We start from the raw sequence: 24,872 nt of genomic DNA on the forward strand, positions 1-24,872 counted from the left end.
AAGTTTGCTGAAAGGGAATCCCTGAAGCTTCATGCCTTATCTCATGCCTTAGCAACAACTCCACAAAAGCCCACTATAGATGTTAAATAGATATTGGAGGTTAATAAATTCTGGCAATATATCATATAAACCACAAAAAATTGAGTAAATGCTGCTGCTCCAAAGCTAACAATAGCTGTATTCAATAATATAAAATTGATTTTGCTGCATCAAATTATACAAGTACTCTACAGCTTCACAGGTTTTAAAATATATAATAGGCAGCTGTATATCATCATGACTAAATGTAGAATAACATTACTATCCAGAATTTGTTATATTTCACAACCTGACTAAATATATTATTACAGAATGGAATTGCATTTAAACTTCTTAATTTTTGTTCTCACAATTCTTGAAATTCTGAATTATAACATTTAAAACTACTTTCTAGTTTGCATTATTTACATTTATTTACAGCAGAACCCGGGGAGAACTTACATAATATAACCACAGTTGAATAAAGCACATTACCAATTGTGTCTTAATACAGTCTTCCAGTCAACGCCAAATTTGTCCTCATAGGTCTAGATAAAGTTATTCTTGTATACAAAATTTCATAAACATGGCATGATTTAAAATATCTGAATGTTACTATAACCCCTCCAGCAAGAGCATAACTGATCTGAAAAAATTGATAACACAAGATCCCACCCATCAACAGACAGAATGTACACAACATGAAAATTTTCTTAGATCAGAGGCTCCCAACATTTCCATCACATTATCAACTCTTACCAATATAACGATGCTTTAATTTCTTCCCTTTTGTCCCTGATTTTATAATGTATTTTTTAATTGAGATTATACTTTGTTCTGGGACATAAATTCCGGTTAGCTGTAAAGTTCCATATTTGGCTTTTAATACATAGAGTTTAGAATGTCTTCCGGGTGCATGTGACTTCTGACTTCTAGAAAAGATTCAGTTCTGAAAAGCCAATAAAAGCACCGGAGTTCACAGTCAATATAGTTCAGTCCTGAGGTGATAATATTCAGAGGCATCAAGTTTAACGTAGAGGTGTCCTGTCACACAACTCTGAGGAAGCACACACAAGAAGCTAGCAGCCCTAATGTTAACTAAAAAGGTAAACTTCTGCAAAGAGGTCAATAAGTAATGCTATTTTATTGCACTTTGTCTGATGGCTAATTCAAATAATACATAAAGCCTAATAGAAACAGTTCAAATAATGTACTGATGAAAGTTAAAGCATGTATAGACAATCTAGATAAAAAAATAAAAAAAACATGTATAGTGTACACACAAGCTGAGCAATTTCAGTGTTTTTCTCTAGTTTTGACTATAGTCAATATAACAGGAATCATTTTTATTAATGCTTTTACTTGTAAATTTAACAGTATATATACAATAACTGTCAGTATACTTCCACCCTTACATGTGCCTTAATAAATTAAATTTTCATTCAGCATTTAGATGAAAGAGAGAAATAACTGTTTTTTTTTATGCTACTTTAATTAAATAAGGATTAAAAGACTGCTCCATTGCACTTGGCTGTAGTTTAGAATAATCAGACTCTACACAGGGAATTGGGTCAAGACAAGTGTAACAGTGTAAAATTTACTGAATGCTGTAGTTGATGAAAAGGTGTGTTGGCTGGCAAAATGCGGTTGTCTAGGTTTGTGTGTTGTTTTAAGCCTCTTAACCCAGGCCATCCGTTGATAAACCCCTCCAAATGATCCATTTTGTAACGGCGGGGCCCTCTGTTGGAAAGCCGGGAAAGCGATCTGGAAGCAGGACGTAAAGCCCAACCCCCTCCTCCCAGAGCAGCTCCGCGGATTTAACATGGCTCCTGACTGCGAGAAAGCGTCCACAGACCTAACCTGAATGTGTTTTTTCCGGCACCTGGGCCTCTTTGTCCCCCAAAAGGTAAAGAATAACAAATTGTATACAGCAGTACTTTCTCACCGGCTGTTTTTTTTGTGCAGAATACTGCTTTTATCCAGACTACTGTCGATTTAGAGGCGAAGAACTCTCTCTATGTGGAGGGCTTATCTTAACCGTAGTGTTTCTACTTTATCTCTTTTTACAACGGAACGGTTTGCGTTTTAAAAGGTAGATAGTGGTGAATGTTTAATAAAACGACTTTACGAATTCAGGTTATGTGCTCGCAGAGCTGAAAATGTTTTGGTTACTAACGTTAGTGAAAAGCTGCTGCACTTCGTTGAATTGTTTATAATAAAAACATTAATATATAGAGGCAGTGTTGACAGATTAAACGGTCTTATATGTAGGTAAACTACTATATGTTCTTAATAAAGGGTCTCGAGGTCTCTGTGGTGTTGTATTGTTGAATGAGCTTTCAACGGTCAGTTTGAAAGTAACTTCGCGAAATGGTCTGGGTAACACGGCAAAAATGACAAACAACAATTTTTTTATGTCTCAACAGCATGCATTCACTGGAACTGTTTTGTTTGTTTGTGCGCTTGTCCAGCGATAATGAGCGAAGTGTAGTTTTTAAGGCATTTCTGTGTAAATGCTGACGTGAACGTATATTGTCAACACCGCCGCAAGGGTTAAATCTGCTGCTCTGGCTGAACGGGGATATTATGGCGAGAGTGGGCGGGCGTTTGGATCATGGGCGGAGCATCCGGTCTTTTGACGTACAGTGCGTACGTGAATCTGATTGGCTGACGCGAGGCTGGGCGTTTGCTTTAGCCACACAAAACGAGCCTTTACAATACAGAAGGAGCGCTTGAGAGGATCCGTTCAGGGACGAGGAGCTAAACTCATTTATAATGGCAACAGTGTAGCGCTTTCTCCAGTTTCAGCGGTTGACTTTTTACGTGCTTTTCTTCTGGTTATATGAGAGAAGGGCTTTAGAGATTTCACCGCACGAGATTTGGAATTTGAGCTCCATAGGGGATGTTTTCTCCGCGATCGAGGATGCGATGAGAAAGAGAAAAAAGTATTGGCTTTGGAATAATTCCGCAAGACGGATACGTTTGTGTTCCCCCGTTTTTGCTGCTTCTATAGAGAGCAGCGCTATGGGGTATGGGCTCGCGTAGACTGCTTCCCATGTGAAAAGACGGGACGTTGTCGTTTAGAATTAACCCCAAGTCATTTGTCTGTACACCTGCCTTCCAATCGGCTGCACTGACTGGTGGATTTATTTGCTGATGCCAACAACTCCAGACTGCCTGTATGGCCGGATCATGAAGTTTCTGACGTTTTTCCTTCTGCTTCCAGAGACCCTAAAGAGGACTAGAAAGAGTGGGAAAGCGCCCGGCAAGCTGCCAGCATGCTATGAGATCGTGACTTTGTCCTTGAAGAAGAAGATGGCTGCAGAACTGTACCCTGCTAGCATAAACACAAATCTGCCAAACAGCAATGCTCCAGCGGTAACTGCTGCCAGCAAAAAGACTATCGTTCAGGTGACCCAAACAGTGACCACCCCAACATCCACTACCACTCAGCAGAACATCAACAATAACAACGTTGAGACTGCCACTTGGCAGGCCACTCACCCAACACTGCGAGAAAGGTAAAGAAAGGCACATTTAACAGTTCTGTTTTAAAATGTCAGGGTCTAGACTGTGTTTATGGACATATTTTAATGCCCTTGCAGGAATGCTTTGATGTTCAATAACGAACTCATGGCTGATGTTCATTTTATTGTGGGTCCCCCTGGCGAGTCCCAAAAAGTTCCAGCACACAAGGTAAACACAATGTAATATAAACATTGAGTGAAATGTGGTTAGTTGCTGTCCAGGAGATTTCAGTAATTTTCCATTTGTTTTTTTCAGTATGTATTGGCGGTGGGGAGCTCTGTGTTTGGTGCCATGTTTTATGGGGATCTTGCTGAAGGCGAATCAGAGATTCATATTCCTGATGTGGAGCCCGCTGCTTTTTTAATCCTATTGAAGTAAGCTTTCTATTTATATAATTTTATTCACATAATTAATTCCTCAGTTATTTCTGTAGTACCATTTTATAAGCTGATTTATTTATAAGTTCTATTTCCTCACATTTTCCTTCCAGATACCTGTACAGTGATGAGATTGAACTGGAGGCAGACACAGTGCTGGCCACTCTGTATGCCGCCAAGAAATATATAGTGCCTGCTCTGGCCAAGGCTTGTGTCACCTTTTTGGAGACAAGTCTGGAGGCCAAGAATGCTTGTGTGCTGCTGTCCCAGAGCCGGCTTTTTGAAGAGCCTGAGCTCACCCAGCGTTGCTGGGAAGTTATTGATGCTCAGGCTGAGCTGGCTCTCCGCTCTGAAGGCTTCTGTGAAATTGACCTGCAGACGCTGGAGATAATCCTGAAGAGAGAGACTCTGAACACCAGAGAGGCCATAGTCTTCCAGGCTGTCCTGGACTGGGCTGTGGCTGAATGCAAAAGACAAGGACTGGGGCCAACGGCTCGCAACAAAAGGGCAGTGCTGGGCAAGGCCCTCTACCTGGTGCGCATTCCAACCATGACATTGCAGGAGTTTGCAGATGGAGCAGCGCAGTCAGATGTGCTGACACTGGAAGAGACTCATGATATTTTTCTGTGGTATACAGCAGCCAATAAGCCCAAACTGGACTTCCCACTCACAAAGAGGAAGGGGCTAACACCACAGCGTTGCCACCGCTTCCAATCCTCTGCTTATCGCAGCAACCAGTGGCGCTACCGTGGACGTTGTGACAGCATCCAGTTTGCTGTAGACAAGCGGATCTTCATAGCCGGTTTGGGCCTGTATGGTTCTAGTGGTGGAAAGGCAGAGTACAGCGTCAAGATTGAACTCAAGCGGCAGGGAGTCATTTTGGCCCAGAATCTTACTAAGTTCATCTCGGACGGTTCAAGCAGCACCTTCTCTGTATGGTTTGAGCACCCAGTTCAGGTGGAACAGGATGCGTTCTATACAGTCAGTGCTGTGTTGGATGGGAATGAGCTCAGCTACTTTGGGCAAGAAGGAATGACAGAAGTGCAGTGTGGGAAGGTGACCTTTCAGTTTCAGTGCTCTTCAGACAGTACAAATGGCACTGGTGTTCAGGGGGGTCAGATCCCAGAGCTGGTCTTTTACGCATGAAAAGTGTAAGGCCAGCCATACTGAAGTGCATTCCGCCCAACAAGAATTGGATGCAATGAACACATGGGAAAAGTACAGGGTCCTAAGAGGCTCTTGCCTTCTTTTCAATGTAGCAGTGGAGGACAATTGAATGGCAAAGCCTGTTTATGGTAAATCAAACTGTTCTTTGACAAAGTATGAGTAAAGGAATGCTCCTCTGCTTTATTTATTGAAAAAAAAAAAAAAAAAGAAATATATTTGATTTAATTATTGATGCTGCGGCATGCAGATCTATATTATATAAATATATATAAACAAAGAAATAGATGTATTGCACTCCTGGTGGCTTACCACTAGTGTGTTGTGTTTTGTACATAACCTGAGGCTAATTTGTTTACAGCTTGATGCTGACTGACAAATGAAATGTCTTGTATTAGTGTGCAGCTTACTAAACTGCAGATCATAAAAGTTTTTGTGACTCAAACTGCAAAGTTGTCGCCCTCTGTTATTGCTTTGCTTTTGGCAAAATATACCCTACCACAACCTTGAACTGGGTAAGTGATTACAGACAGTGAATGAACAACGAAATGTACTCTAATAATTGGAATAACAAAAACGCCAGGTTTTCCAACACAAAATCCCACTGGATGCTTAGACACATATTGGCATATTTGTATTCAATATTGTTAGGGTTAAGATGTTTATCTGGACTCTAACTCTATTGTCCATGAAATTGTGATGAATTGAAAAAGAAATTCCATCAACCAGTGAGACAATGGCTGTTATGTATGGATAAAATATCTTCATAGCTCATATAAAGGAACCACTTTCGCTGGCAGACTGTGGGGAGAAATTGAATGGGGAGATTGTTTGAATACATCCCAAAGAATCTGCTGCAATGCTGGTTGCATTCTAATTGAGGGTTTAGTGAACGCAGAGCAGATGCAAGTTGGTAAAATGGCAGATTTTTGACAGAGAAGCAGCTGAATATGAAATTACAACACATGGAAAGCTGCTAATCAGTCTGTTTGCTGGGATCACAATAAGTGCATTAATATTGAGATCTTCCCTCATCATCCAAGTTGCTTGGATAAAATTTAGCTAGTCCTACTAACAAAAGACAAGATTTATTCTCACTGCAAAAAGAAACAAGCTGGCACTTAAGGCATTGAATGGATTTTAGATATGAAGCAGTGCCCCCTATGTACTTCAAACAAGATTGCAGCGAAAAGGTGTACTTTTCTTTTAAAAAATGGGTAGATCCTCTTCAGTCATAACCTAAAATATGGTTCTGCATAGTATATGGTTATACAAATATCAGTGCCATGTAAGCCCTCAGTTTCTACGTTTAAGCCCATAACACTCAATGTCTGCTGTGTTTCAATGGAAGTCACATTTTGGATAAGAACAAAGATAGTTTTCCATATTAAGTCAGAAATTTATATCAGCTGACTGACATACTGTTATACTGAAATATCCCTAATGGAAAACCCATTTAATTTAAAAACAAAAAAGGATTCATGTTGTATGTAAACACTGCTACAAAATCTGAAATTAACTGGTTTATACAGTCCATATATAAAAACAAAACTGCAAACCAGCCAGTTGTTTTTGTGATGTATAATATATATATACACACAACAACACCTTTACATACACTGATCAGTAATAACATTATGGTTGCCTATTTGTTTCTACACTAACTCTCTATTCTCTCAGATCCACAGACCATAAAGGAAAATGTTGTAGTTCTACAATTAAAAAAAACAGCCAGTCTGTTGCTCTGGATAGTTTGTTAGCCAACATTTAGTTCATGTGTTGCTCAACATACTTTTGTATGCCCTCTTTCACCCTGTTTTTCAGTGGTCAAGACCATTGAAATGGTGGGGGTGCTGAGCATTGAAAAACAGAGTAAAAGTGGACTAACAAACTATCCAAAGCAATGGTTAGGCAAAATTGTTAAACAGATCGGCTAATTTGTGTACTAACAAGGAGCTGGTCGTAATGTTATGGTTAATTGGTGTATATCTGCCTATTCTGTGTACAGATGTTTAGCTCTGCCCATTCATGTCAAGTGTTTGAGCCTTTCAGCTACAGACTGCCCACAAGTAGAGGAAGAGTCTGATACTTTCAGTACCTTAAGCTGGCCTCACTGTCAGGATTTTTTGCAGTTGAATTCTGATTGGCTATCTGCATATCCACATATCCACACTTCTGTTTATCATTTTGTACTGGCTCTGGTACTGGTCCAAAATGAATCAAAGATGGCCTCAATCTAGACATCATGCCAAAATCACAGACTTGTTATTGGGCCTTTTGTGTGTCAGGTACATCTCTATTCCTGTAGTAGTGAGTGGTAATTGGCCATGTTAAGTGGCAAAAGGTACCAGACACTCCGTAGAGAGTGTGGCAATGCAAAACTAGCCTGCACTGATTGTGGATGAGACAAAATACAGGGCAGTTACATGTAAATAAACTTAAAATCACTGCAATAAAACAGCTTTGTAAACTCTAATGTATAAAGAGAAGTTCAAGAACAAAATGAACTGTGATCATTTCTCATATATAATCACACAAATGTCAGAAGTGGACTTCAAATGAATGAAAAAAATAATCCTTTAACCAACTATGGCATGGAATGAATGATTCAATAAAATTATGCTTTCTATGCCATACCCATTAAACAAAAAACTGGCCTCTGTGCAGTTGAATAAAACCATTAATCAGGGGAACATTAAATTTTTATAAGTGAAATATAACTTTACCAACAGCAGGAGCATTAATGCAGAGCTCTCTGGCCAACAGAAGGAACGTTTTGCCCAGGATATAAACATTCACCTAAGGAGAAAATACAAAAAAACATACTTCTTACATCTTAAATTCCCAAACAAATTCACAGAGTATGTATCTTGCAGCATGATAGTCTACTTTTATATGATTTATAAAGCATCTCAGTTTTTTGTTACTATACTAATTAGAAATTCATGAATTACGTTTCTGCTGCATATGGTATAGCAGGACTTCTCTAAAACCAAATTTCACTCTTTAAACTAAACATGCACAGTCTTTGCATTTTGTCTTTGGCTTTCAACAGTGTACTGTATGTACAAAGCACTCGGGAAACCCAGTAATATACAGAGGTTATAACCTCAGCAGCAGGTCTCTAGTTAGCCTGGCATGCGCCGCAGGGCGGGGTGCTCTCAGAACTGGGTGTGGCTGCACTTGCTTAGGATTCATAGAATATTTTACTCTGACTCTAACCCACCCTCTTAACATCCCTTCAGCACTAGACAGGGTTCAAGGATCTATGCTCCCCAGACAGCTGAGAGAGTAAAAATAAGTGTAACACCAGCTGGGTAGTCATAAAATGCCTCCCCCTGGAAGCACGAGTATTAGAGGGCTAGGCAGTGTGCAGCAGAGCTGATCTGGCAAACAACCAGGTGGTTTTTCAATAGCAGTTTGTTCCCAGGCTTTGTCAATTAAATTTATCATTCTCTTCCTCTAACCATATGTACAGAATCTCTAGCAATGAGTGTAGCCTTCAATTTCAATTAATTTGAATGCTTTTATTTATATAGAGAGATCCAGCTGAGACCTAAACCTAGTGCTCAGCGGGGCTCAGTTTAATAAGAAATGCAAACATCTGAAAAAGGATTAAATATGATGAGAAAGACTTGTGAAATGTAATAAAACATGCAACTGTTCAGATGACCATTTCAATAACCTCCCCCATTTTCAAGCATTATACTTAACACCAACAGGATTTCCAATGTTTATTATTGTAAAGAATGTCCTCTTTCAATGTAAGAAAAAAGAGCATTAGTGAGATCAGGTACTCAACTGGGATGATTACTTCTGTGTCATAAACACCACAAAGAGTAGTGTCCATTCCTTAACTGTGATACATAAATTATCATGCTAAATTTTAGTAATTAAACCTAAATAATTAATTTATTTAATCAGAGGGGTCAATGATTTTGCACACTAATTAAACCCTAATGTACTGTTTTGTTTAGTCAAAGAAGATAACATGGAGCCATTGCTCCTCAGTCCAATACCGGGGAGCTTTACCGTCCATGCTTGGTATTGGGCATGGTTATCTAATGCTCATGAGTCCTTTGTGTCTCATTCTCATTCTGTTCACAGTCATTTATGGAGATTATATAAACTGTATGTGAGTAATTGAACACCTGAATCAACCAGGTGGTTTATATTAATTCTGATTTCAATAATTTGAAGCATTATCTGAATATCTGGTAGTGTAAATAACCATATGATGGCAATTATACTGTAGTAATGTTTAGTAATCCTTAATCTGCTGTTTTTGGCCTGCTAATTACACACTCAGTTGTCTAATATTGACATACATATCCTTGACAAACATATCCTTCTAGCTCATGTGTTTATTACTTTTATCATCTAATTATTACTATCTGCCACACATGAACAAATGCATAATTTGTTGCAGTTGCAAATGCATAATGCTAATTTTCATTCAGGTTCAATAAAGAGCCCACATAATGCATAACCAATTTTCCCTGTTTCTTTGAAATAAAATAAAGTAGTATGTAATAAAAAAAATAAATAAAATCACTGTTGGTTTCAAAGCACCAGTCCCTACAGTCTGTATAAAGGAATTAAGCTGCAAAAAAGCCCCTTTACATTCACTATGTTTGTAACATCATTCATTTTTTTTACACATCAGTATAGCTCCAACCATTCAGTTTGTAGTTATAAGCCGGTTTAAGCCTGGACTGCATTATTAATGCAGGACTTGAAGTACAAGGAAGCCTCTCAGTAGAGTTCATGTAAATATCTCAGTCCTAAAGGTACATTTATAAAAGCAGCCTGGTTAATCCAGTAACCAAAAAACTAGGTCATATAAAAATGAATTATGATTTTTTGGCACTTAAAATCACACAAATGTTGTAGGTTGCCCCACAGGGAAACAACTAAACACATAGAATTTGAATGGTTTGGCCCATGTAAAAGGTCTAAATAAAATATCTGAAAGCCAACCTGTAAGAGATCACTCAGGTCCAGGAGCATGTCTGTAGGTAAGGACTTAAGGAAGAACAAGAAAAATGACATCTACTCCAAGGAGGAGACAAATATTGTTAATGATCAACACAAAGCAGAGATGAAAGTGTCACTACTTAAGAAACATTATATATTCAGTGAAGATCTGCACCCGTTAATAACATTAATGCAAATCCGATAAATGTGATGCCGTAAATTGTCACTTTGGATTAGTTAGGAATTTAGATTAATCTTTTCCAAACCACCTTTGCACATCCAAAGGCCTGAGGCAAAGTCTGAGCCTTGCAGCAAGAAAAGGATTCACCCCGTCCGTCTGCCATCACTACTCACCCGACAAGCACACACTCACTCAAACCTGTGGCAAGGCAGGTCTCCATAGTGACTAATGCGTTTTAAGTACAGTAGGGAAAGATTAGTAATACTGAAAGGGAAAGGCTAATCCTGTCTTATCAAGAGATAGTGAAGGCAATCAGTCTAAGGGCCTAATTATGGCACTGATCTTGATAAGGGTAAAACATCCGTTTGGGAAAATGTTGCTTACAGCCATGAAACAAATTCAGCATACAAGTTAGACAGAGAGGTTAATCTGAAAACTAATGCTAACACTTTATTCTTGGGTTGGCCTCTGCAGTCGAGCTATGCGCTTTAAAGAGTTTTTCTTAAAGGTGTATTCCAGTGATTAAAAATGACTGCACAATTTAATGGATTCAGCCATTCAGCGTGGTTTGATGTGGAACGCATAATTCCAGAGGATTGTTCACAGAGATGGTGTTAGGAAATTAGTATCTAAATATCTTAATGCCTCTAAAGCCACATCACCGAATGTAATTACATGAAATATGCTACCTCATGATTGGCACACTGTATAAAAATAATTTATTTTACTTAGGTCTATTACTCTGCTCTTGTGATAAGACCTAGGGTTTGAGCATGGCACTATGCAAATGAAACATTATTGTTGTTATTATTATTAAAGCCAGTGCTAAACCTGTAAAGCTTAGCTGGAGTCTAGCCTGTCTACTAAATGAACTGAATGAGCCCAACCCTTAGGGACAGACAGCCACACCCTAGTGGAAACAGAAGTCTCTGTTGCCACACAACAACAGTTCAAGGACCTGAGTAGGACAGGGATAGAAGGTATTATGTGCATGTTTGTGTGTGTGATGTAACTCTATGCTCTAGTAAGATAGAAAGCCATGTAATCTGACATAATCCAAGTGCAGAACTGTATGAGATTTTTCACAAAAGAGATGGAAACTCTTGTTTTACCCTGGACAATGAGTCATGATAACAGGGAAACCTATCAGGGAGGGAAATCATCAATTACATCTGACTTTCTGATCAGAGCTTAGATTATAAATGCAAATGAATGTTAACATTTCTGTATGTGGCACTGAGTATAAATTACAAACACAAAAGACACAACGGTTTAGAAATCAAATAAAAAAAAAATAAAAAAATTAAACATATCACAACAAACAATGTAACAAACAATGACTGTTCTTAACAAGTTAAATTTATCATGACTTTCTATAACCCTGCTGTGCAACAACAGAGACTGTCCCCTTGACTGTGTAAGGTTACTGAGAGTAAAAGTGGTGTGACTCTAAGAGCGAGCAGATGGGCTGTATTCCATGGTTTACTCAGTGGAGGCACTCAGAACGATCATAATCCTGGAGGTGTAGTAAACACTCCCCAGCTCTCACAGCATTTCCCAGCACGGCTGCCTTCTGCCTGCTTCACCGCGGGACACACTGCTGACAGAACAGCTTCTCAGCTCATTAAAGATGGTCTTGTAAACGTGCGGCATATCCGCTTCCTGATGCTGCTAGTGATAATGAAGCTTTAAGTGTTGCAAACTAAGGACTTGTTCAGACTGCATCTGTAAACACGTACATGCTCGTAAAAAATAGCAGATTAGCAGTTAATCTGAATGTAGGCAATCGATTTAAGCATGCACAAAATTAATTACATTTTCAGTTATAACTGCAGTCAATAAGGCATGTACACATTTTTGTGCTGATCAAGTGAAGTTCTCAGGGTATATTCTAAAATATTCTAATATATTATACTCTGAAGCCATGTTTTAAGTCTAACACCTTTGGATACTGCAAAAGCTCTTAACAGATGCTTCAAGGAAATGTACTATATGCTATATGTACTGTACAATTGTTTACCATGGACTATATCTTCATTTGTCCAAAATCTATTTTTTCTTTTATGTTATTTTTTCTCATTTAAGACCCACTTATGAATTTGCATGTGTTTCTGTACTAAACACTGTGGCTGAAGTGTTCCTTTAAAATCATCTCTTTAAAATATCCCTTAATAAGCTAATGGTAATATGGATTTCAGTGCATCACACCTAAAGGAGTGTGAGACCATGGTTTTAGTAAGGATACGAGGTGTGCCCTCTGTCCGACAAACCAGGTAGAGGCAGGCCGCTATGACGTGGGTCATTTTGCGGCCTCTTGTCAGGTGCTTGCTCACCACCATCTTGAAGAAGTTAAAGGCTGTGTCCAGGCAGTGCTGGTTTAGCTGCAGCTGGCTGCCCAGACTGTGTATTTGCCGTTTCCCTAGAGACAGAACACAAGCACGTAGTTGAATTTAGGCAAACACACACACACAAAAATATACACACTGAAGCATGACTTCACATGCAGGTGTTTGCTTTTCCAGTAGCACTGATGTCATGAGGAAGCTGCACATCTAGACAGGCTTTTAATGGGACCTGGAGGAGGGCAAAGAGACAGCTGTTTTACTCTCTAGAGTGAGACCATCTGCAAACGTGTCTCAATCGTTCACACGCACACTCAGACACTCAATCTGATAGTGTGTTTGTCCAGGCACACAAATGCAAAATGCAGGCCAAGTGGTAATTCATTTGACGCATCAAATAAATCAGTGTAGGTCAAAAGTATTAATACAGTGCAATTAGAATTTAAAACTGTGGTGCAAAATAACACTGAGAAAAGAATCAATTCATGTTGTTCCACAATATACCGACAGATGTATTAGGAAGCACCTAATCACTTAATTCAAGTGTTTCATTCAGTCTCACTGCCAAAGGTGGAAACAATAAAATAAAATCAAGCCCATGGCCATGCAGTTTCCCTGTACAAACATTTGTGGAGTACAGATCTCTCTAAAGGGTGGCACGGTGGCGCAGCAGGTAGTGTCGCAGTCACACAGCTCCAGGGACCTGAAGGTTGTGTGCTCCGGGTGACTGTCTGTGAGGAGTTGGTGTGTTCTCCCTGTGTCCATGTGGGTTTCCTCTGGGTGCTCCGGTTTCCTCCCACGGTCCAAAAACACACGTTGATAGGTGGATTGGCGACTCAAAATTGTCCGTAGGTGTATGTGGCCCTGTTAAGGACTGGCACCCCCTCCAGGGTGTATTCCCGCCTTGCGCCCAATGATTCCAGGTAGGCTCTGGACCCACCGCGACCCTGAACTGGATAAGCGGTTACAGATAATGAATGAATGAATGAATGAGATCTCTCTAAAGAGATCGCTGAATTAGAGTATGGTTCTGTAATAGGATGCTACTGTTACCAAGTGCTGAGGCCCAGAGTTTGTAAAAATCACTATTGCTCTGCTGACTCATTAATTGCAGAGTTCCAAACCTCTAGAATTAACATGAGCACAAAAACTGCACCATGATCTTCATGGCTTGGGTTTCCATGGCCGTACAACTGTATGAACACCTTACATAACCAATCACAAGGCCAAGCATTGAATGAAGTGTTGTAAAGCATGCGGCCACTGGACTCTGGAAATGTGTTTTGTGCAATGATAAACCATGCATCTCTATTTTGAAGTCTGATGGACAAGTTTGGGTTTGACAAATGAACGTTACCTGACTGACTGCAATGTGCAGTCTAAAGTAGGGTGGAGGGGGATAATGCTATGGGGATTTTTCAAGGTTTGGCCTAGACCCATTTGTTCCAGTGAAGGGAAATCTTACTGCATCTCTATACCAAGACATTTTGGATAACTGATGCTTCCAACTCTTCCAAGTACAATTCTCTGTTCCAGCATGAATGTGCCCCAGTGCACAAAGCAAGGTCCATAAAGACATGGTTGAGTGAGCTTGGTGTGGAAGAACATGACTGGCCCACACAAAGACTTTTCAACTTCATCAAACATATTTGGGATGAAACAAAATTGAGATAACAAGCCATGTCCTCTCCTCCAATATCAGTGTCTGAATTCACAAATGTTCTTCTGGATGAATGGATAACAATTCCTACAGACACATTTGAAAATCTTAGAAGTAGAAAAACTTCCCAGAATTGAGTGGGACCAACGGGGGACCAAACCCATATTAATGCTTATGGACGTAGAATGGGATGTCAACTCCTGTATCAGTCCCAATACTATTGTCCATATAATATATCTGGAAACAATGTAGGAAATATGACAACAGTAAGTATTGTTACCATGATAAATTGTGGTTTTCTGAGCATACTGGGCATAAAGAAAAGACTTAAAGCAAACTGCCTAACTTCACTTGTCATTGGAAGTGAGGATTATTAATAGAAAAAAGAGGTAGTGATTGTGATAATAATCCTAATAATAAAACATAAAGCGTGGCATGGTGGCGCAGCAGGTAGTGTCACAGTCACACAGCTCCAGGGACCTGGAAGTTGTGGGTTTGAGTCCTGCTCCGGGTGACTGTCTGTGAGGAGTTTGGTGTGTTTTCCAGGTGTCCGAATGGGTTTCTTCCGGGTGCTCCGGTTTCCTCCCACGGTCCAAAAACACACACAGGTAGGTGGATTGGCGACTCAAAAAGAAGTGTCCCTAGGTGTGAGTGTGTATTGCCCTGTGAAGGACTGGCGCCCCCTCCAGGGTGTGTTCCCACATTGCACCCAGTGATTCCGAGGTAGGCTCAGAACCCCCCCCCCCGGGATCCTAAACTGGATAAGCAGTTACAGACAATGAATGAATTAAAAATGCAAAAAGGAGCAATGTACTGGTTAACGTCAATGTATAACTTATTGTATTCCTGTGATTATTCTCTATTGATGGAGCATATATTGCAATTTATTAAAGGTCAGTGTCACAAGCATAGTACAGTCATATTTGCAGTTAGCCCAATAATGAACAGACATATATTGCAGCCATGTTTAACATGTTTCCTCCTTAGAACTCTCAATTTGAGATGAACCCAATGTCAACACTGTGGGGCAGAGGCATGGATGTGCATTAAACCATCTGGCCTTGGCGGAAGGTGTCAGGTATCAGACGTGAGCACTAAAGCAGATGTGGGGAAGAGACAGAAACAAATGAATAGGTGGAGTCCATCTCTCAGCTCCCCTGGCGTGGTGTTGAAGGGCTGTAGAGCAGAGCAGCACGTCAGCATGCCAGATGCCAAAAATAACTCTGAAAGCTTTTAAGAGTGTAATCCCTCTATTCTGGAGCCAGTGTGTGCCGGCCCTGCCCTCTTGTGATCTCTCCTTCTCACTTCTCTGGCCTGCTGAAGCCTGGTTGTTTTTCATGCTGCACACACTGAATGGATTAGAGGCCAGCTCCGCCGCAAACCTGGGCACGTGCATCTGCGTGGCTGCAGGATTACATAACCACGGCAAAAGAGCACTGGCTTTCTGACTGAGCCAAGGGAGCAGCAAGTACTCTGTGCAACAAGCATCTCTACTGAAAAGTATCTGAAAGATTTTCCTTATTCTTTGTATTAATTTGGAACTTACTGTACCAGAGTAGATTCTTGACAATTAAAAACGTTTCTACAGGTGATTAGTATATTTATAATTACATAATTTAAGTATATTATACTTGGAAAAAGCATTTGTCAGGCTCTTATTCAGATTTTATAAATGACATCATAAACTCCAATAAAAAACATTGATTTTCCAAATATGTGATAGTTTAACTGATTTTTGGCACTGTGAAATATCCCTTTTCTTGAAATTTCATACATAAAAATGTCTTGAGGTCATGTTGATCTCTTATCTAATATATCTACATATAACTGCAGTTTGACCTTCTGTACAAGTGTTAGGCAGGATCTAAATAAACTAGCCGGGCGTCTCACTCTGTGATAGGTGGGGGTAGTGAGAGTGGGAGGTGAAACGTAATATAATCTGTTAATATTACCTTCCTCCTGCTGGTGTACAGTTATGTAATCAAAATTCAGATGACATTTTAGAGGCAAGCAAAAGTTATTGTATTTTGCTGGGAGATTAAACAAAATCAATAATTTAAATGAGCTTGAAAATGACATTATATGTAATTTTATGTGATATGAAAAATTTTCCTTAATATGACCTGACAAGAAATCAAAGGCTCTAAAATTTCAGCTGACAACTGTGCAGATGAGTTTCAGTGCAGCACTGCAAACAGTACTATATTTGTTAGCTCAAAACTAATTTCATCATGATAATTATTTATTGGTGAGAGTAATTTAATCTCAATTTTTTTATATCAGTCATGACATTAAGTCCATTTATATACAAAATCATAGGGTCCCAGTCTAAGTCTCTCATATAATACAATAAGGTCAAACAATATGCAATATCAGACTATGCAATTAGAGCTTGATTAACCGAACCACTTAAATGTTCTCAGCGACAGTGCAGGCAGTTCTTGTTAGACACCATTCATCACAGCTCTAGGACAGGATTCTTAAAGCCAGTGTGTGCATAGCACCTTCACCTGCAAACAACTAATTATATTACAAGCTGTCAGGTGATATACTTAACCTTTATCACCTAAAACCTAATCAGTGCTGCACATAACCTACAGTCTCTTTGTCTTAGAAAGAACAGGATTGATTACTCACCATTCTGAAGCGTCTGAGCCCGTGACTCCTTTCCAAGGCTTGTGTGGAAGCCACTGCCAAGGATTGGGGCCTTTGCAGGACCTGCAGCAAAATATTCCACAAAACCACATCAACTAAACTTTATAGAACAAATGAAATCACGTCCAAAAAAGGCCTCTTGCAGTAGGGGGTTATGTGAACAGGTGCTGTTCATTATGTTGCAGAAGGCTCAAAGAATCTAAAACATCTCAAAACATATGAAAACTCAATTCAGACAAAAAGATGCATAATTTCAGTGTGACAAGACACTACACTAGCATACACTAGCAGTGAATATATCAAAAATATCTTCAAATAGGCTTGAAGTACAATGAAGTTCCAAGCACTTTCTCATTCCCTAAAACTAATGGTTGGGTAAATTTGTAAACAATCACAACAATGGTTCATTTTGCTTCATATACAGAGGGAACAACTCCACATTTTCAAGTCTGTTTGAAACAGAATGTAAACAGCAAGCATAAGTCACAAGGTCAAAATGCTTTTAAGATTATCATAACCATACAGTACATGTGATTACGTTTGTTCCAAATGTACTGTATGTTTACACCATAGACTCTAATTCCATCTGTCTGTCTACAGTTTGAGAACGGGTATTATCGTTACAATCCTGCCCCCTTTCGGTTACTGAGCAAACTTACAGCTGTTTCATCAACACTAAACACCATGGCAACAAACACAGTAGGTGGAACATTCTAGCCATATTAGATTGTACCTAATAAGACATTTAGTCTAGACACTTTAACCAGCTCTTTACAATCACACCTGAATGCATACTTTCAGGGAGCAACACTTTGACCTTTCTGTCAACATAACAGCAGAAGGAGAATAAACATTTTTGCTTTGTGAAAAGTGTCCCTGCTAATAAGTAATTCTTCAACAGCAGTGCTATAATATAATCATCAGTTTTACTAAATATATACGATATACAAAAAACTGAATATTTTGAGTTTTATTTTCATCTCTAACAATATACAAATGACACTGACAACCAGGTGAACATCTTATTTGACAGAGAACACTTGGGCTAGTCCCTTCATGTGTATGGGTTTTGTGTAGATAATTTCACCTTGTATCCCAAATTCTTTCTTAACAGTACTCATCATTAATCAGGAAATTATATTTTCCTATTTTTAAATATACGGATAAATCAAAGAATGCTGCAACTTATCCCGTAATCCCATATACAACATTTCCCCCTAGCCTGTAACTTCATAGAAAACAAACAAACATAAACCACTAATATTTTAGGAGTAAATAATCAAAGAAAGTAGCAGAAATTAATAATTTTTCTGAGCAACAGCGATCCAATTCAATGCACCAGCCACATAAATACGATATTCATTCAAATGTATGATCACAGTGAAATTAAATGGATCATCTGCTTTGTGACATATTAGCTATGAGGGGAGATCACATCAGCAAGGCATTAAGTATGTTTATTTTCTAACATAAAACTATATACAAGTGCTGTCCATAAAACTATATAGAAATGCTGTTTTCTTTTTTATTATAATAACAATATGAATATGTGTGATAAACACATTACAAATGGCTGCCTGAAACTCTATGAATAAGCAACATAATTTGATATGATGTACAGGGGTTGGACAATGAAACTGAAACACCTGGTTTTAGACAACAATCATTTATTAGAATGGTGTAGGGCCTCCTTTTGCGGCCAATACAGCATCAATTCGTCTTGGGAATGACATATACAAGTCCTGCTCAGTGGTCAGAGGGATTTTTAGCCATTCTTCTTGCAGGATAGTGGCCAGGTCACTACGTGATGCTGGTGGAGGAAAACGTTTCCTGACTCGCTCCTCCAAAACACCCCAAAGTGGCTCAATAATATTTAGATCTGGTGACTGTGCAAGATCTAAATATTAACCGCTTATAATGGGAGATGTTCAACTTCCCCTTCATGTTCATCAAACCAATCTTTCACCAGTCTTGCTGTGTGTATTGGTGCATTGTCGTCCTGATACACGGCACCGCCTTCAGGATACAATGTTTGAACCATTGGATGCACATGGTCTTACTGGTGCAATAAGCAATTAATGAAGATTGGCCACCAGGCTGCTCCAATTTAGCCATGAATCCTCCCACACGAAAATGATGGTGTTTCAGTTTCATTGTCTAACCCCTGTACTTAGATAGGAAGCAACACAAGCAAATCTTGTTTCGGGAATAAACATCTAGACAAAAGCTCTGATCCTAAAAACCTTTTTCAATATGAAATAGTTTATAGTTGTTTTACTGTGATGTAAAATTAATATGAAATTAAGTTTCTGTTAAATCTACCTCAGACTCCATGACGTAAAAGTTAAGCATCTTTAAAATTAACAAAGCTCACACCTCATTGTCTTTAATGATTGAAGCCTTCATGTCATTATTTTAATGCAGGAATTGCACTAGATAAAAGTAATATAACATTATTGTAAAATTCAAAGTAGTATACACCCAAACCAGGCTTTAAGAACATAATTGTGATGTGCAAATAACAAGGAGAGGGGGTTCCCCCAGGTAAACCTGGCCATTTCCACCCATGGATGCAGAAACTCTATAGCCAGTTTGTACACTTCTATATATTCCTCAAGTAAAATCATCATCACACTACTGAGAAGTTTATCTCTTATCGTAGATTTTCCTCATAACGTGAAAGCCCACTAGCTACGAATTAAAACAGTATCAGTGTATGGATTCATGTCTGACAAATACCCACACAGACTGCCTTTGTACTTCAGAAAACTGCTTACAAGATATTTCATTTGATCAAATGTAACAACCAGCAACCCAAAAGAAAGCAGAGTTGCAATACTGAAATCAATGACGGTTGAAATATTCAAATGAGCCTTCAAACAAATCATGTGGGATTTTAACTTATGCCATAAGCAACTCGACTAATCAAGTTCCAGATTTGGCTCTATGCATGTGTTCAGTTTGGTACTGCAGGCTGAACTGAAATTACAATTAATAGCAAAATATTTACAGTTTAAAAAGCTGGACATTATCAACATATGATACTGGTATACTGTGATATTTCTTTTGAGTTTTAGCAATGTGTTTGATACAAAATTTGCATTGTATCCAAAATAAAATTCACATTATGTCAGATTTATATAATCTTTGTCAAGATTCGGCCTTGTCATGTAGCCCTTCAGGAAAAGACCAACACTTCAAATCTGCTAGATCTAGGTAAAGGACTTTCCATTCCACGCACTGAGCAAATGGCCTCAAGTACAAGCAATATGAGCTAAAAAGGCAGCGAAGCAAGGACAAAACCAGCACAGAATTATATCTGGATCCTATTCATCCTATTAGAGGTTTTCTCTCAGTCATAATCCAGGACATTACCTTTTCATTTTCAAAGCCAGTGATCATTAAGGAAATGTGTACCCAGAACGTTTTTTTTTTTTATTATTCAAAAGGCTACTCGCTCGTGTTTTGATCAATAACCAATTACAGCATACAACAGTAGAACCAAGACAAGTAACAGGGGTAAGAATGGAAACCAGGGGGGGCACAATCAAGCAAGCAAAGTAAAAAATAATAATAATACAAAAAATAAAACAACATTAAAATGTATTTATAACACTACATTTGTATAGAAAAAAAATAATGGATGAAAACACATAGTGATGTTCTCATGCAGGTTGAGCTGTTTTTGGAATACACTGATCTGTGTCTACTTGATTAAAGGAAATGATGAAACAGAATCAGCCAACTACCCTTTTATTCTGCAGAAATCACTCAGCTCCCATTCTTCCAGCAAATCAAATAATAACAAAGCAACGTCAAGAGGGGATTTATGATTCAAGGTGCAAATAATACAAGCAACCCATGCGATTTGTTCCACTCCAATACACAATGAAATTATACTGGACTCAGATGTCATTGAAGACGTTACGCTGGCTGACAATGGTAATAATACTCTAAAGGATTATCATCACAACAAAACCTCTACTTAAAAGGTTTCATTTGTCTTTTTTAATTTTTGTATTACCTCCAGTAAATCAGTTTAGCTGTGTTAAGTATTAAAGTCTGTAGTATTTTTAGGAAAGCTGTAAAAAATATGATCTACAAAAGCAGGCACTAAAACGCCAATACAACAAAAGGAATAAATAACATATACAGGGTGAGTCAAAAGTCACAGGACCCAGTTTTATCTGAACACCCCGGCAAGTAATGGGTGAGGGTGCCTATCTTTTAGGCTATGTTTGGAAAATGGCCACTATATTGAAAGCTGTCATATTGGATCAAAGGCAAGTGTTTCCAATAGGAAAGTGGTCATGTAGCATATCAAAGAAACAAAAAGGTATCCTGCGACTTTTGACTCACTCTGTCAGCTCTTGGCAACATGGTGGAGAATGTTTGAATCCAGCTTTTGTCTCCCAGGTTGTGATATTGACTCAAATTTAAATCATGATTTTGAACTGTGCTTTATGAGCACAATGAACACTAATTAATATTTTTTAAATTTATGCAAAAACTGATATCACACTAACAATAGTCCCCTCTTGTTGACTTCATGCTATTAATCACTTTGTGCTTTGTCTCATCCAAGCCTCCTGTTTAGGTTTATGTGTAGAGTAGGGAATGTACAAATATTTGCAAATTATGGGTATGTAAAAAAATACACTTTTTAATAAATTTGTACATTGTACATAAATTGTACATTGTACATTGTACATAAATTTGTACATGTACATAAATTTGTACCCCCCCCCCCCCCGAACGCTTTATTGCATTATTGTTCTACTACTAATTTTCACACATATTAAACACTAATAGTAGTGTTGTAGGGTGACCAGATCTGAAATGCAGAAAAAGAGGACATGTCTCGGCGGGGGTGGGGGGTGGGAGTGATTAGCTCTCGCTTAGCTGAACCTATGTGTGCGTTTAGGTCCTTTACACCTTTGTTTGCTACACAAAACATTAGAATTTTTTTTAATTCATCCGAGAACTTTGCATTTATGTTTCGGCATAGCTGCTCGAGATAAGGGTAGGTACATGAGCTTTGCCTGACGTAAACAAGGACTACTGACTTGCAGACTGACCAATTAAAATGTTTACAGAGAAGATTATCGACCAATAACGGTTTCTCTAGAGTCAGACCGTCCAATCAGAAGATTTTAGGCTACTTCACCACGCCCCCTTCTCACTCAAGCGAACCAATCGGAGTAGGGGAGGGCGGGACTAGTTTGTGAACGAAACGCTTCTCGATGTAAGCTCTAGAAAAACAAAATCCCTGACGTTTGTGAAATTCCGCCTGGACATTTTTTTAAGTCTAAAAGAGAGGACATGTCCAGGTAAAAGAGGACGTCTGGTCACCCTAACTAATAGTTAATAAGCAGACAAATCCTTGTTACTCCTACTTTCATGACTCTGAAATATCTAAATGTAACTTTCTCATGTTCTTTAACCAAAAATCCACGAGCAGAGATTTCAGAACCAAGAAAACTGGAGCTCAAAGATTTTTCAGACTTCTATCACACACAAAAAAAATCTGATTACACCAAAGGACTGTGGCTTCTCCCTGTCTCAGCACTCAGCCAAACGCAATCTTGGTTCTCTGATATCTTTAGGAATATCACAATAATTACATGAACCTTTTAAACAACATAGGTTAAATTTTTAAACTTCCTTCACTGGCATGTCTGTTTAAATAAAAATGAAAGTCACCAAAATTTTAGCCACTTCCTGTGGTCTCTCTGTTCTGGAGCAGTTATGTCAATTTGTTTGAAAACAGTCGTTTTACTAGTTTTATTTATTTTGAATATTTAAAGTTTTATATTCTGTTCCTGATATCTTAATATTGAACTGCCCTGTGTATGCAATAAACATGCTAACTGAACATTCAAATTCAATAATGCCATTTGCATTTCTAATTGGGAAAACTAGCTGTGACGTTTTATTTAGAAAGAGATCTGGTTGTATTACGAGAAAGCTAAAATAAGATATCTTTCAGCAACATTAATTTGATAAACATATCTTACCATCTGCAGAAACAAATTGGCCAACGGCTGAGGCTCCTCCTCCACTGTTTTCCACAAACTGGACCTCAGACACAATAATGTTGTCTTCCAGCACAGAGCCACAGGCTGTACACACAGCACTGCCTCTGGCTTGGTCAGTGTCAATATCTGCTCCACCACAGTTCTTACACTGCCGAGAACTCATCTTGACAGAAGACACACCTGAGGAAATAAACAATAATAAATATGTTAATAATAATGTTATTAAACATTGTTATTATTATTATTATTATCATAAAAATATTACAACATTATTCTTCTGTTGTCCTGAGTTGCAATTATGATGTTTTAACATATCGATGTTAAACTGCAAGATGCCAAATTACTTCAGTTATATACAAATAAACCTAAACTGAAATTAAACTAATTGACCTGGTACGAAACTGTACAATAATAAAAAAGGCTAAATTTTCTTTTAAAGACTACAAAGCTAACAAAGCCATTTCATTTACTTATTAATACTTTATTATGAGACAGTTTACATCACCATGCATCTTTACCATGATTAATTAATGCAGTTTAAAGATACAAAACATGATTTAAAGATGTCCCTTTACAATATCTTAACCATGTTTTTTCTTCTACTGCACTTGTTATTCACCTGCGTTTTTATATATTTCCTGTTTAATAACATTTCACACTGAGGAATAAAAAACGTCATGTGACTTAATTTTAATAAATAAACTCGTCTCAAATACAAGGCCTTTACAATTTACCATGAGACGTAAATAATCTAATAGTGTTAACAAATTAAACTGGGCAACCATAGCGATATTACACAACTGTGTTACACTAAAATGAATAAAATAACCTGTTTTTTGAAAACCCCAGTAACATAACTATCTGTACTTATCGCTACTAAGACTTGAACCCCGACCGTCTGCGTTCACTCACACTACACTGCATTCTCCCGCTCAACCACTCAGCACAGACAGCACACAGACCTGCTTCACACAAGAACTACAGCCTTTAGAGTCTCAGCGCATCCCTGCACACATTTCACAGCCACTGCTCTGCTTTATTGTTGCCTGTTATGGCTCATGTATACTGTGTGTGTAACTTTATGATTGCTGCGTTTACATTTCTAATAAAAAGGCACATAAACAACCTGGAGCTAGCTGAGGTTGAATCCCTGTGCAACTCAAATATAAGAATGAACTACTCGTACCGCACCTAAACTCATTATTTTACTTATTCTTCATTCAGATTTAAACAGATAGTGTTACTAGCTTTATGTTTACAGGGGAAACAGATGCAATATTTTGCTAACGTTAACCGGTTAACGTTAGCCACTCACCGGCCACGGAAGTAAGCAAAGACTTTGTTCTGTATGAAATATAAAAGGCTCAGTGTCTCCGAGAGACTCTAATTTTAATTCAAGTACATGTTTTATTGCTGATGCATAAGGACCCCATCTTGCACTCGTCTAAATGTAATAAGTTAGGGTCGCTGTTTATTTCCCATTCAGCACTGACTCCAGAGTTGTAGTGTTGTGTCGGCTATAAGGACTCTTTAAGGAGTCGGCTCATCCAGACCAGCCGTTTTGATGAATGCTGAACCGTTTAGGAACCGAAGGAGCCAAGTCTAATTAGTGAGCTGAGTCGATTCTTTTGGCTCACTCGACAGATCAACCGATAATGTTATATTTGCGCTGAGAGGGGAGTGGGTAACAATACACTACTTATGCCAAGTTTTTTATGATATGTTACCATGATGTGCTGCTGTACTTCACTCAAATACAATATTCTATTTTATATTCGTGTATATAATTAGCTAAATTTGTTTCTAAACCGGCCCATTTAATGAATTTTAGTACCCATATCCCCCATTGTGGGCGCATACCATTGCCAGCGCACGTCTCATTTATTAAGCGCGCCCTTCGAAAATACTAGCTTTTATTGTTTAAGAAATTTT

The 24,872-nt window shown here is 38.5% G+C and overlaps 2 protein-coding genes across 3 annotated transcripts in view; one reads left to right on the plus strand and one right to left on the minus strand.

Annotated features, from left to right (window-relative positions):
* The window catches only part of brf1b (BRF1 RNA polymerase III transcription initiation factor subunit b), a 64,366-nt gene extending 39,952 nt beyond the window's left edge, over window positions 1-24,414 (minus strand). The window contains exons 1-6 of the mRNA XM_066676822.1: window positions 24,256-24,414; window positions 22,920-23,120; window positions 16,885-16,965; window positions 12,491-12,664; window positions 10,068-10,099; window positions 7,814-7,886 (exon numbers count right to left, since the gene is read on the minus strand). Of these exons, the coding sequence (XP_066532919.1) occupies window positions 7,814-7,886; window positions 10,068-10,099; window positions 12,491-12,664; window positions 16,885-16,965; window positions 22,920-23,103 (544 nt within the window). The 5' untranslated portion in view covers window positions 23,104-23,120; window positions 24,256-24,414. The remainder of the gene's footprint in view (window positions 1-7,813; window positions 7,887-10,067; window positions 10,100-12,490; window positions 12,665-16,884; window positions 16,966-22,919; window positions 23,121-24,255) is intronic.
* Window positions 1,754-5,521, plus strand: btbd6b (BTB (POZ) domain containing 6b). 2 transcript variants are annotated; one of them, XM_066676824.1, is made up of 5 exons: window positions 1,754-1,924; window positions 3,245-3,539; window positions 3,624-3,714; window positions 3,802-3,920; window positions 4,037-5,521. In XM_066676824.1, the coding sequence occupies exons 2-5, from the start codon at window positions 3,334-3,336 to the stop codon at window positions 5,067-5,069; spliced, it is 1,449 nt and encodes a 482-aa protein (XP_066532921.1). In that variant the 5' UTR covers window positions 1,754-1,924; window positions 3,245-3,333; the 3' UTR covers window positions 5,070-5,521. The 2 variants fall into 2 exon arrangements, with proteins under 2 accessions (XP_066532921.1, XP_066532920.1); XM_066676823.1 differs by lacking the exon at window positions 1,754-1,924 and having other exon boundaries at window positions 2,764-3,539.
* Window positions 24,415-24,872: the final 458 nt, after the last annotated feature.

Source organism: Hoplias malabaricus, chromosome 7, assembly GCF_029633855.1.
Source record: "Hoplias malabaricus isolate fHopMal1 chromosome 7, fHopMal1.hap1, whole genome shotgun sequence".
In the NCBI taxonomy this organism is placed as follows: Eukaryota; Metazoa; Chordata; class Actinopteri; order Characiformes; family Erythrinidae; genus Hoplias; species Hoplias malabaricus.